Genomic DNA, 12449 nt, shown 5'->3' with positions numbered 1-12449 from the left:
CTGTGAACACACCTCCTCATATGTAGTGGAGGTTGGCCCATTAGAGGAAATGGGGCACTGTCCCAACAACATCAGCCTCCCTCAACCAGTCCCCTCCTGCCTGCCTTCTTATTTGCAACCAGTCCATTGGCTGACTGGCTGTCAGCGTCCTCCTCCTTAGTCTCTGTGCCTTGCAAGGCACAAGGGCAGCACTGGGCACAAAAATAAGATGCAGGTTGTAATATGTGCCTATTAATATCAGTCACATAAATAAAAGCTGTTATCAAAATATTATATTGCAAACAGGGTTTTAAAATTTTTAATGAATTAACAATTACGAAAATACAGCTCAGAGAAACAGACTAGGAAAGAGAGAACAACCTCTTCTGAAAGAACTAGACGATAACCTTTCTGGAATTCTTTCGCATGTTGAAAGAGTATTTTTGCGCTGCCTTATTAAATTAGGCAAGGTCACCTTTTCATTTTATTAACAGATTAGGTTTGCCAGATCGTGGACTTTGATTCTGAAAAAATATGGCTAAATCATTCAGGAACCTATGTCAAATAGAAAATAGACTGAAACAATGCTGAATCAATTTGAGGTGGCTTAAACCTTTGGTGTTGTTGTTTTTACCAGAGGATGATTTGTCAAAGCATGGAGACAGTGCTTTAATGTGTGGTTATGTAATTCAAGGCTTGATTAGGTGGGCTTTTCAGATAAAGATGGAAAACAGAAAAATAGTTTTGAGTAAGCCTCTTTTCTCATACTGACTACTACCCTCAAAAGCAGAGAGTGATATACATCAATAATAAGCCATGTATGGATGCCTATGAAGCCAAAATGTCATCATTCATAAGAGGGAGATATCATCAGGTTTGGAGGAACCCCAAGATTTGTAGGAATAGGGAAGCCCAGACAGCCCAGTGAGGACCAAAGCTGCTCAGTTGCCATAAAATGCTGAAGACCTGTTGAGAGCGAGCAAGAGATGTACAGTGGTACCTCGGGTTAAGTACTTAATTTGTTCCGGAGGTCTGTTCTTAACCTGAAACTGTTCTTAACCTGAAGCACCACTTTAGCTAATGGGGTCTCCTGCTGCCACCGCGCTGCCGGAGCCCGATTTCTGTTCATATCCTGAAGCAAAGTTCTTAACCTGAAGCACTATTTCTGGGTTAGCGGAGTGTGTAACCTGAAGCATATGTAACCTGAAGCGTATGTAACCCAAGGTACCACTGTACATCATTGGCCACCTCTGGCAGTGTTAAATCTATGGCCTGTTGCTCATTATTTTCATGGTTAAATAGTCTCAATGAATAATAATAAAATAATAATAATAATAATAATAATAATAATAATAATAATAATAATAATAGTTTATTCTTTATACCCTGCCCATCTGGCTGGGTTTCCCCAGCTACTCTGGGCAGCTCACAACAGAATTAATGATAATAATAATAAAAAGGTGATAAAACATCAGACATTAAAAACTTCCATAAATAACCTGCCTTTCTTCAACTGTGCAATTCGCATGATAGCACACATAGTTTCAGGTTGTGCTTATATAACTATTTTTGATATGATTCTTAATGTTCTTTTATATGCCAATGGTTATTACTGTTTCCGAAGGGACTCACGGCAAAGGCAGTGGCACTGACAAGTAATCTAAACACATAAACCATTAACAGTGTTTTGTCTAAACAAAAGGTTTTTCATACATTACTAAAATTAAATCATTATCACATAGTAGCATATGAGCACCAACAGATTCTCAGCTGTAGCTAAACAATCTGACTCTTAAATTGGGTCTTGTTGGATCTAGCTGTGTCTTCTCCACCTCAGCCTCTTCAAATAAGTGCCAGAAAGATAATTGCTGGTCCTTATAAAAACAAAACAACAACCACCCATAAAGTAATATAAAGGAGGCAGAGTACTTGCAGAGTTACCCATTCTATCCAGCCTTCTTTCCCACCCTTCTTACCAGATTTCTTGTATAAGTTGAAGGGATCTGTTCTGAGCCCCTTACTAAATGGGCAACTTCTTTCTCTTGTCACCATTTTCCTTATTTTTATGAAATAATCTTTAGAATATTATTGAGAAGTGGTCTGTTGGAGCAAGCAGCTAGTCCAGATGAGGAAGGGCCATAGTTTAGTGGTAGACTTCCTGTCTTGCACGCAGGAAGTCTCCAATATCCTCAGGTTGGGTTGGAAGAGTCTCCAATCCTGACTCATATCCTGGAGAGCTGCTGCCAGCCAGTGCAGACAGTACTGAGCTAGATGGGCCAATGGTCTGACTCGGGCTACAGCTGCGATCGATCCCCTCTAGTTCAGTTCCTCCAGGCTGTGACCATCTAAACCAACCTTAAGAGAGCAAAATGCAGTAACTGTCTTCCAGAGAGAAGGTTCATATAGGGGTAAAAAAGCTGTTTCTAATATGCGGGAATGGGCTGTGTTCCACTATCATTTACATCTCAATAGTTCTGCACACATATGCAGCAAAGGTTCCTTTTTTGCAATGCATCACACACCCTCAGTGCTCAGCCGAGTGCAATTGACTTGGCCTCGGCAATCATGGAGCAGGTGACTCGATTATGCTGAAATCAGGCAGAAAATGTCCTCTTCTGGCTACTCAAGTGAATCAGTCAAATTATCAAGTGGCAAAACCAATCTTAGGCCTTGGGCCATTGAAGCTGCCACTTCCTATAAGTCAAGCCTGCATTTTAGTGTGAAATTGTTTTCTTTCTTTTCTTTAAAAACAAAACAAACCCACTTTCATTTATTATGCTTATTTCAGCTAATCTGTTTAGCAAATATGAATTCATCACCCCCCAGGAGTCACTTCAGATGTACAGTCTTCTCTGGAAGCTGTACTGAAATATCAGAGGGCCTGTCGCTGCCAATTTAGTGAGTGTCCAATCTAGGGATGACCTAAATAGGGAGAACAGAATTTCAGCGGTTTGTTTTGGGTTTGGTTCATCTTAGGGCTTTATTTTATTTTATTTGCAAAAGGCTAAAAAACAAAGAGAGGAGATAAGGGGTGAAAATGGTATAATTCCGAGAGGGGGTATACGACAACTCATATTTTATTTATACACAGCTCAATTCTAACAATGCCTACTCAGAAGTAAGTCCGATTGAATTCAGTGAGGCTTACTCCCAGGTAAGTGGGGTTAGGATCGCCAGCCTTATTCAGTTGCCGGCATCTGTATAGTGCTTTCTAGTCAGTGAACTCAAAGCAGCTTGCCGTTTAAATTAATGGCATGCTATCTCATAGATGGGAATCGAAAAGGAAAATAAATAAATGAGTGGAACGATTATGAGGAAAAAGGAACAAAGTGAAGTCTCAGTACCTAAAGAATGATGCATCATTGTGGTGACAGCCCACGTGAATAGGTGAGGAGTCCAATGGCAGTTGGTCATGTCACACCCAGGCCAATGGAGGGGGCTCACTGTCTCTTCTTTGTCCATGATGTAATCATCTCAATAGTTCTTCACACAAGTGGAATAGCTGCTGTGGGTGGCAGTTCTGGGAGGGTGGGAGCAAAACAGCCGCTGGTCCCAGCTAAACATATACTCTAGGTGCTGCTATTTCACTTGTAACCAGGTGGAGAGGGGAAGCCGAATGCCATGCTACTAGAGCAAGCCTTGCTGTCTCAGCTGCCCCTCTGATGTGGCCAGGTTGAAAGGCTGCTGGTGGAGGGAGGCAGTTCTCACTTTGAAGAACCTTTCTGCTATTAATGGTGGGCTTTTAAGGACTTGTCCTCATGCCTGTAATGTTCATAGTGATGTAGTCAGGGGAGGGAAAGGAATCAGGCATCTTGCAGTGGATCCTAAGCCTAGGATTTAAGGGAGTTTCAGCAAGCCAAGGGAGGTAACTGCAGAGAAACCAACCAGACCAGCAAAGAAATATCTTAACCAAAGATATTCATAGGTCATGTGATACTCTGTGACCCATTAACATACTTCAAGTTTAGACTTGGCACAGCCTTGTCCTCTTACCCCAGCTTGACACAAGCTCACCCTGACAGTTTCTGATGAAGGATGATGGGGGTAGGAATCCAACAACATCTGGAAGACACCACATTGAGGATAGAGGAAAGTTTCAGAAAGGTGAAAAAAGGAGGATGATAGGTTTCAGCTGCTGCACAATAGAACCCAGTGGAAGAGGCCTCTGCTCCTGGTTCAACCACTTGTGGACGCATCTCTCAAAGCCCCCCACTTCCACTAAACACTTGTTAATCCCATGGCTCTGAGAAGCAAAGGTTGCTGTTCTTGACGTGGGCCAGCCATTGCTCTGAAATAGCGGGTGTACCTGAAACAGTAATCGTGGCTTTCCACTCTATTATTAAATTAACTGCATAGGGACTGCTCCCCCTCCCCATTTCCTCCTGTGAGTTGATGCATAAATGACATAATTTACCCTCCAATAAATCTAACATCAGATCAGGCCATGGCGCAGTGTACACATACCCAGCAGTCCCATGACAGATTATTTTTGATTGCTTCAGGAGTTTACAACAGCTTGAAACCATTCAAATTTAAAGACATCATTGAAATTTTACAGTGTTCCTACCTCATGCAACAAGCAGACATAGGCCAGCCAGAGGTTTTCTGGAACAGTAGGAGCTGCTGTTAGGCGGTGTCATTCAGGAGAAGGGGTCTGGATCTGTGAGTGTCAGCAATTCCAGATTCTCCTCTAGCAAACCTCAAATTATGCAGTTGGAATACAGTATTCAAATGGGATCTATAAACAATATGTACTTACTGCTCAGAGCCACTCTCAGTAGAATAACATTAATAGGGTATCAAAGTCTTACGTTCCAGCTATGCTTTTTCAGCCTGGAGTGGCAAAGTGGCCAACTGCAGGGCACTGAGTGTATAGAGCCGGTCTTAAATAGTAGAACAGCTTACAAGTGGGAACTGCAGCAAACTGTTGCCATATATTTATTTTAAAAAAAATTATATACCGGATGATTGCAAAACAGCAAGCTCTATGCTGTTTACCACAATATAAAATAAAACATTAAAAATACCTGTTAAAAAATAGTTCAATTGGGTATTTAAAACTATTAAAAAGAAAATTAAAATCAACACTAGCTAAAAAAAAAAGAAATAAAACACCTGTAACTTGGGTGTCTGAGTAGGCATTCTTAAGCCAAAACATTTAAGCAGGGGCCACATTCTCTTCCAAAGGCCACATACTGGTGGTATTTCTGAATCTGTATATTGGCTTTGGCACAAAGAGTTCTTACTAGAGCTGTGTGCAAGAATTCTGGCTTCCCAGAATTCTCCACCCTACCTGTGGAAATGGAGGACAAAGCCATCAATGGGTGGGCCATTGGCTGAGCTGCACCTCCATGGCTGAGCTGTGCCTCCATGGTCAGGGGTAGTATTGCTTCTGAGTATCATTTGTTAGAAGCCATAGCAGGGGAGAGTGCTCTTTTGCTCAGGTCCTGCTTAAGAGTTTCCCACAAGCATCTGGTTGGCCAGTGTGAGACCAGGGTGCTGGACTAGACGAGTCATTGGTCTGATCCAGTAGGTTCTTCTTATGCTATTGTGCTGGAGAAACTGGGAAGAGTCATGCTGATGGAGGAGGAACGTTTTGCCAAAGTTCTTCAGCAGGCAGATAACTTATCCAACCATTCATTGGAGGTAGGGCTCACCATTAGTAGTGACAGTGGCATAACTTCTTTTGTCTCTTTTTTGATGGTATATTTTGGTTGTTTCCCACAGCAAGTGGGAGTAGCAGCAACTTTGTTGGCAACCTGACTGCCGTTTTGCATCCTGCACCAGAATGTAGTGTCACCCCAGGGTAATGTGGTGGTGCTGGGCAATGACAACTTATACTAAAAATGTTGGAAAATATTCAGGGAAAACTCTGCAAAGTGGCCTTACTTTTTAAAAGGGGTGGTGGTAGAAGAAAGGAAAAATCTCAGAACCTTTCTAAGAAAAAAACAAATAGTATTCTGAGAAATTCAGCTCAGCGCTAGAACGTCCCACCATATACCTTATGGGTGGGAAGGCTCTCTAGTCATCTATGAATGAACAAATGTTCCTCCTGCAGGGCCTTCCAGATCTGAAATACCCACCTCTTCTTGTTCTATCTGTATATATGGACAAAATGACATAAAAGACAGTGTTCCCATTCAATATTATGTAAAGGCTTTTAACAGTGTTTTTCTTTCCAGATATAAGAACTTTGTTTTTCCCTGATGAAAGCCACATAAAGTTTGCAGAGCTCAAGACCCTTCAAATACAAGGTGTTTACTCCTATTTATATCTTGTGTCACATACATCCCCCCCCCCGGAACATAACTTTGCATACATATATTTTGTAAAAAAGCATGTGTGTTTGTATTCCTGCATACGCATATGATTTCTGTCTGATACCCTTGAATTATTCTAACTTGCAACCACTTGAATTTAAAGCTTTGGTGTAGCTGACCTGGCAATCAGTTAAGATGTGAATGGAAAGAAAAACTTCTTATACACAATACATCATTAACTTACTGAGGGTTTTTGTTTTTGTTTAAGCATAGCTGTGTTGGTGCATCTGAGAAATTTCAAAACCCATAGGTGGGCAATAACTTTATATTGACCGACCAACTAGAATATCCCAAAATAGTGAACAAGTTCCTCCAGAGCCTCTTAGCTGGCTGGAGGTTAAGCAAAGCAACAGGAGGGATGTGAAGCTGGTATTGTTGAAGCTACAAAATATATATGAATTCATAGTCTTAAGGTGGAGTGTAATAGGAGCTAGACTTACTTGGGCTAGGGTTTTCTAGGTGCTGTGCATGTACCTGAAGATTTGGTGATGGCAGCTAGCTTAAGTATCCAGGTGGGTCATGTCTGTATAATGCCATGGACTGACTTAGGTAGGTTCACACATATGGAGGGCACAAGTAGCCAGCAAGTGGTGCAAGCAATGGAAGGTTGAGGCACTCCTAGAGAGGAGCAGGAGGCCCCATAGATCCAGCTGCGACGTAACCATTGTAAGCTGCCTTATATCAAGTCAGGCCATTGATGCATCTAGCTCAGCATATGTTGACTGGCAGTAGCTTTCCAAGGTTTCAAACTGGAGTCTTTCGCAGCCCTACTGAGACATAGAGACTGACCCATGCATCAAAAACAGGCGCTTTTCCTTTGAGCTATGGTTCTTCTGAATGTAGAAAGCTGCCTTATACCACTAGTTCATCTAGGTCAGTGTTGTCTACTCTGTGCCCTACTGAGAGCAGTTCAGGATTATAGACCTGAGTATTTCCTAGCATCTCTTCATAGATGACAGGGATAGAATCGGGGGCTTTTTAAAAGGATGTGCTGTGCCACTGAGCCGCAGCTTCTAAAAGGTATGGCTCCGTTTACCCTCTATTCAACAACTTATGTGGGAATTGAACATAGGACCTCTTGAACTGAAAGGGAGAATTATGCCACTGACTAGGCCAGGAAGCCAGATATTTAGTCATCTGCCTCCGAAAGCGCATTAAAATCTCTCTGTGTGTATGCTGCAGTGTGCTCTAGAACAGCATTCTCCATGCACTTCGATATTGATTTACGTCCACTTGCTGAGCATATTGGCAGCCACTGATTTGGAGGCAGATGTTTAATTCAAGAAGTGGAACAGCTGATGTAGAAATTACTTGTGTGCCATGGGTCTTCAACCATCATGCAGCGTTGAGCACAGTAAGATCTCTAAGCCAAGCTCAGAATTGCTCCCAGCACTGAATTGGAGAAACCCACTTAGTGCTATAGTTCCATCCGTGTAGTGTTAGCAGCCACAGAACCTCAGAGTGGAATGAATGCACATACAATGTGCAAGGCCTAATGGTGGGTTCATGGTCTGAAGCCAAGCCCACCCCCACCCCCCGTGCACTTTTCTTGTTCAGGAAGCACACTTTGGGATCATGAATCCTTTGACTAGATGTTGACAGGGCATGTAGCACTATTACTTGTGAATGCAACCTTTCCTTCTGACCCATGAGATTTGCACTATAAAGAAACTGAGAATAAATCTATTGTTTAGGTTCCAGATGTGGCCACGTAGCATCTGGGCAAAGTCATCTGTGCACCTGTAACCTAAAAATTTTCTGCATGTTCCAGCATAAATGCTTTAAGTAATACCACAACCTATTTCCTAACGACTTCAAAGGAAGCACGGCCATGCTCATACCGAAAACATGAATTGTTTGTAATTCTTAAGCGTTGTGTATATTAAATGCAATGAGCAATGGGTGGATTTGGGTAGAATATTATGTGTAACCATAGCCAAGGGACACATCTCATGTGTGCACTGTGCAGGAATTGTCAAACATGCACAATGTATGCTTTCAGCTTAAGTCTAGCATTTGGTTGATTTCTTTTTAGTATTTCTATCATCTTGTAATTTCCTCCAGAGAAAAGAAAAGAGCAATTTGTACCTTTATGAAGGGGGAGAAATTGCTAATTGAAACTATGTAATAAAAGAGTAATTGAGGGAGGGGGACTATTAGTTTTGGGGTTTGTGTGTGTGTGTATGTATATATATATAGTATTTTAAACAGATTATTTTTAAAATTACTTTTGTATTTTAAAAGGCTGTAAAGTTGTGTTGTGTGTCAGCACATTCCACCTTCCCCACACATTTCATTTCTGATTTTGTTTTTATTTGCATGAATAGTTAAATCTTTATAAAAATGAGGCTGCAATTAATTGAAACAATTCCAACTGATGTTTTAATGCTTCTGTTTATGTTTTAATAAGTTCCACTGTACGCCACTTTCTGCCACCCCCCCTACAGTTAGGGGATGGGCGACTAATGTGCCCCCCATAGGGTTCTCTGTGAAAACAGCTACAGTGCTAATGAAGAGGAAGAGATGTCTAATCAAGCTTTTGTTAGAGGTTTGTTATGCTAGATTTATAACCAAATGTGGATATAATTTATTTATGGTCCACTGACCACAGATTTACCTTTTCTCCTTCTCCTTCTTCTTCTTCTTCTTCTTCTTCTTCTTCTTCTTCTTCTTCTTCTTCTTCTTCTTCTTCTTCTTTACAATATAAAACCACAAAGATACATACCATAGTGCCAAACAAAAACAATACTCCACACACAAGGTTTAAAAGGCCACAAGGAAAAGGTAAAGGTACCCCTGACCGTTAGGTCCAGTTGCAGACGACTCTGGGGTTGCGGCGCTCATCTCGCTTTATTGGCCAAGGGAGCCGGCGTACAGCTTCCGGGTCATGTGGCCAGCATGACTAAGCCGCTTCTGGCGAACCAGAGCAGCGCACAGAAATGCCATTTACCTTCCTGCCGGAGCGGTACCTATTTATCTACTTGCACTTTGACGTGCTTTCAAACTGCTAGGTTGGCAGGAGCAGGGACCGAGCAATGGGAGCTCACCCCGTCGCGGGGATTCGAACCGCCAACAAAGATGCCAGGCGAGCGTCCTTGGAGAGAGCATTCCATAAGCAGGGAGCCACCGCAGAAAAGCCTGTTGGTAGTTTATTTATTGACTACTGCATGGATACTCTGACTTTCCTTTGTGGACCTCAAGGTGGTATACATGGCTGCCTCATGTCCTCATGATGGCTTAGGCTGAGAGAGTGTCTCGGGGGTCACTGAGAATACTTCATGACTGAGCGAGCCCTGGAAGCACCAGAGACCTGGTGCTGCCCTGACCTTTTGGACTTCCTATTCCATCATTCCCAGTCCTATCTTGAAGGCACAGGGCTGGTGGAAACTGCACTACACTGTACTGACTCTCAGTGTAGTGACGACTGCCACCTAGTATGGCTTTAAAAGGGAATTAGACAAATTCATGGGAATAAATCTGCCAATGGCTGCTAGTCATGATGGCTATATACTACCTCTACAATCACTGGCAGCATGCTCCTGAATTCCAGTCGCTGGGTAACAGAAGTGGGCAACTGCTGCAGCTTGTGTCCTCCTTGCAGGCCTCCCTTATTGATCTGGAACAGAATCATAGAATGAAGGACTAGATGGGGCTGTAGGCTGATCATTTAAGATGTTTTCTCAAAAACTGCAGAACCAAAGGGTTTGCAGCCTTGCTCCAGGGTTGAGGTGTGCTACACACTTCATCAGATCCTCCAACTGGTTTGACCACTTAGGTACACTTGTGGGACTGGCAGATCCATGGCAGAGCTTTTGTACAACTCAACTTTTCCCAACTTAGTGCCCTAAGATGTTTGGGGCTAGGGCTCTCACCAGCCCCAGCCAATAGACTGAGATGATGGGCGTTGTAGTTGTACAACATCTGGAAAGTCACAGGTTCTCCACCCCCAATTTATTTATTGAAACCAGCCGGTTATATTTTTGCCCTGAAGGTCAGCAGCGACAGTCCTGTCATTAGGCAGACTAAGGCAACTGCCTCAGGCATCTGACTTTGGGTGTTGTAAAAGGCAGCAAGTTCTTAGTTACTAAGTTTATAAATTTGTTGTATTTTAACTCCCAGGGAATGGGAGGGCTGCTTGTGGAAGTTTCTGCCTGATGTGCCCAAATAATCTGCTTGGCCTAAAGTACAGAACACCTTTGACTTTGGGAGAGAAGACTTCTCAGACAGCAAAATGTGGTAGGCCTCCCTTTCCCTTTATCCCTCCAGATGTGGTGAGACTACAAGCATCACCATCCCTCTTCATTGCTCCATGCTCAGTGGTGGAACTGGCAGGGCAAAAAGCCAGGAAACAAAAATCGCTGGGAGCTGAAGCCAATGAAAAGTGGAACCAACTAATACTAGCTTTGTTCCCCATCTTCCTCCCTGCTGAGTTCCACAAGGGCAACACAGAAGCCAAGGAGACCAAGGATGTTGGCAGGCAGGTGGGGGCCAGAAGAGGGCAGACTGAGGTTTGTGTTGTTTGCCCCACTGGAGAAGCCTCCACTGGGTGCCAACTACACCCAATTCGATGGGAATTGCAATCCAAAACATCTGGAGGCAGAAATCTGGGGAAGGCTGGGCTCTGCCCCAAAGGCTACTTTGAGAGACAGTGAACTTTGTTTGCCCCCCCCCACACCAACACAGCCACACCAACAGAGTCGCGCCCCCCCCCCCCCGTTTGTAAACTTATTCTTAATGTGAGGATTACCTGAGTGTTTGTTTTCTCCAAAAGCCATAATGTAATCTCAGACCTAATACTCTGACAACCGTGCACTAATTAAAACTACAATTATATATATATATACATATTGCTCAAACAAAACGACTTCATAAACATTACCACAAACTGTTTACCCTCCCCACCAAAAGGAAAATAGGAAGGAAAGGGGGAGAAAACAATTTATGCTCGCTAATACAATTTCCCATTAAAGCTGCTGCCAGGTAAATTAAAAAAAAAAACCCTCTTGAAATAGTAAGTAAGTGGGAAATTAATTCAACAGTTTAATCTAGAGCTAATAACAGTTGCAAGCTCTGAAAGAGATTGCTACAGCAGGGAGTTAATTAACAGCTTATTCCCTATTTGATAAAAGTAATCCACTCTAATTCCAGTGTAATTTACCTCAATGTAATATAAAATCACAAGCTGCTTCTGGTGCCGGTAATAATTAGCCTTGTCCTATGGCCATGTTGACAATGAAAGTCAGCAGTGGTATTATTATAATTATAATTATTATTATTATTAGGATGGCGACTTAAATACCTACATTTGAAGATTCTCTCTGAAATCTTCTAAATGTGTTGCCCTCAGTGTCTTTGTCTAATTATGGCAGCCTTCCCTCTCCAGATGTTGCTGGACTACAACTCCCATCATCCCTGACCATTGGCCATGCTGCTGAAGCTGATGGGAGTCGGAGGTCCAAAGACATCTGGAGGACAGCATGTTGTGGGAAGGCCAGTAAATGGTGTGGTCCTGCATCTCTACTTAACACCTGGAGACTGAGCAAAAAGAAAACAAGTGCAATCCTGAAACTGGTTGCCTAATACAGTAGCTTAGAACCAGAGCCCCGTTCAAGTGACTCAAAGAAGCCCTGTAGGGACATAGGAAGCTGTCAGACCTGGAGATGCTCGAAATTGAAATTGGAACCTTCTGCATACATAGCATGTGCTCTGCCACTGAGCTATGGCCCTGCGCTTGATCAGCGGTGCTCCCCGCCACCATGCTGCATTTAGGCGTACCTTGTATTCGTACACATTGTGTGAGTGCCCACAGGGGCCTTTTGTTCTTAGGGAAGCTTCTATGTCAGGCTTCCTCAGCCTCGGCCCTCCAGATGTTTTTGGCCTACAACTCCCATGATCCCTAGCTAGCAGGACCAGTGGTCAGGGATGATGGGAATTGTAGTCTCAAAAACATCTGGAGGGCCGAGTTTGAGGAAGCCTGTTCTATGTGATGTGGAATACTACAAAATCAGGGTTCCAGGTCATGAGGAAGCATTTGTGCGACAGCTGCATGTGTGAAGGCCCTCTTCTTGCACATTTTCATGCTTTACCCATGGACACCGAAGCACACAGTGTTTGGGAACAGGGCTAGAGGGCACGCCTTGCTCTCAAGTC

General features: G+C 43.0%; 1 protein-coding gene across 11 annotated transcripts in view; it reads left to right on the top strand.

The window, feature by feature from the left end:
- Positions 1-12449, top strand: part of DACH2 (dachshund family transcription factor 2) — a 333515-nt gene that overhangs the window by 189626 nt on the left and 131440 nt on the right. For 7 of the 11 annotated variants that reach the window (XM_083595936.1, XM_083595938.1, XM_083595939.1 and 4 more), the window contains exon 3: positions 6162-6233. The exons of the other annotated variants lie outside the window; for them this stretch is intronic. In XM_083595936.1, coding sequence (XP_083452062.1) covers positions 6162-6233 — 72 coding nt within the window. The remainder of the gene's footprint in view (positions 1-6161; positions 6234-12449) is intronic. 11 annotated transcript variants of the gene reach the window in all.

Source organism: Podarcis filfolensis (assembly GCF_964270895.1).
Source record: "Podarcis filfolensis genome assembly, chromosome: Z".
Classification (NCBI taxonomy): domain Eukaryota; kingdom Metazoa; phylum Chordata; class Lepidosauria; order Squamata; family Lacertidae; genus Podarcis; species Podarcis filfolensis.
This window is presented reverse-complemented; position numbering and strand designations above follow the sequence as displayed.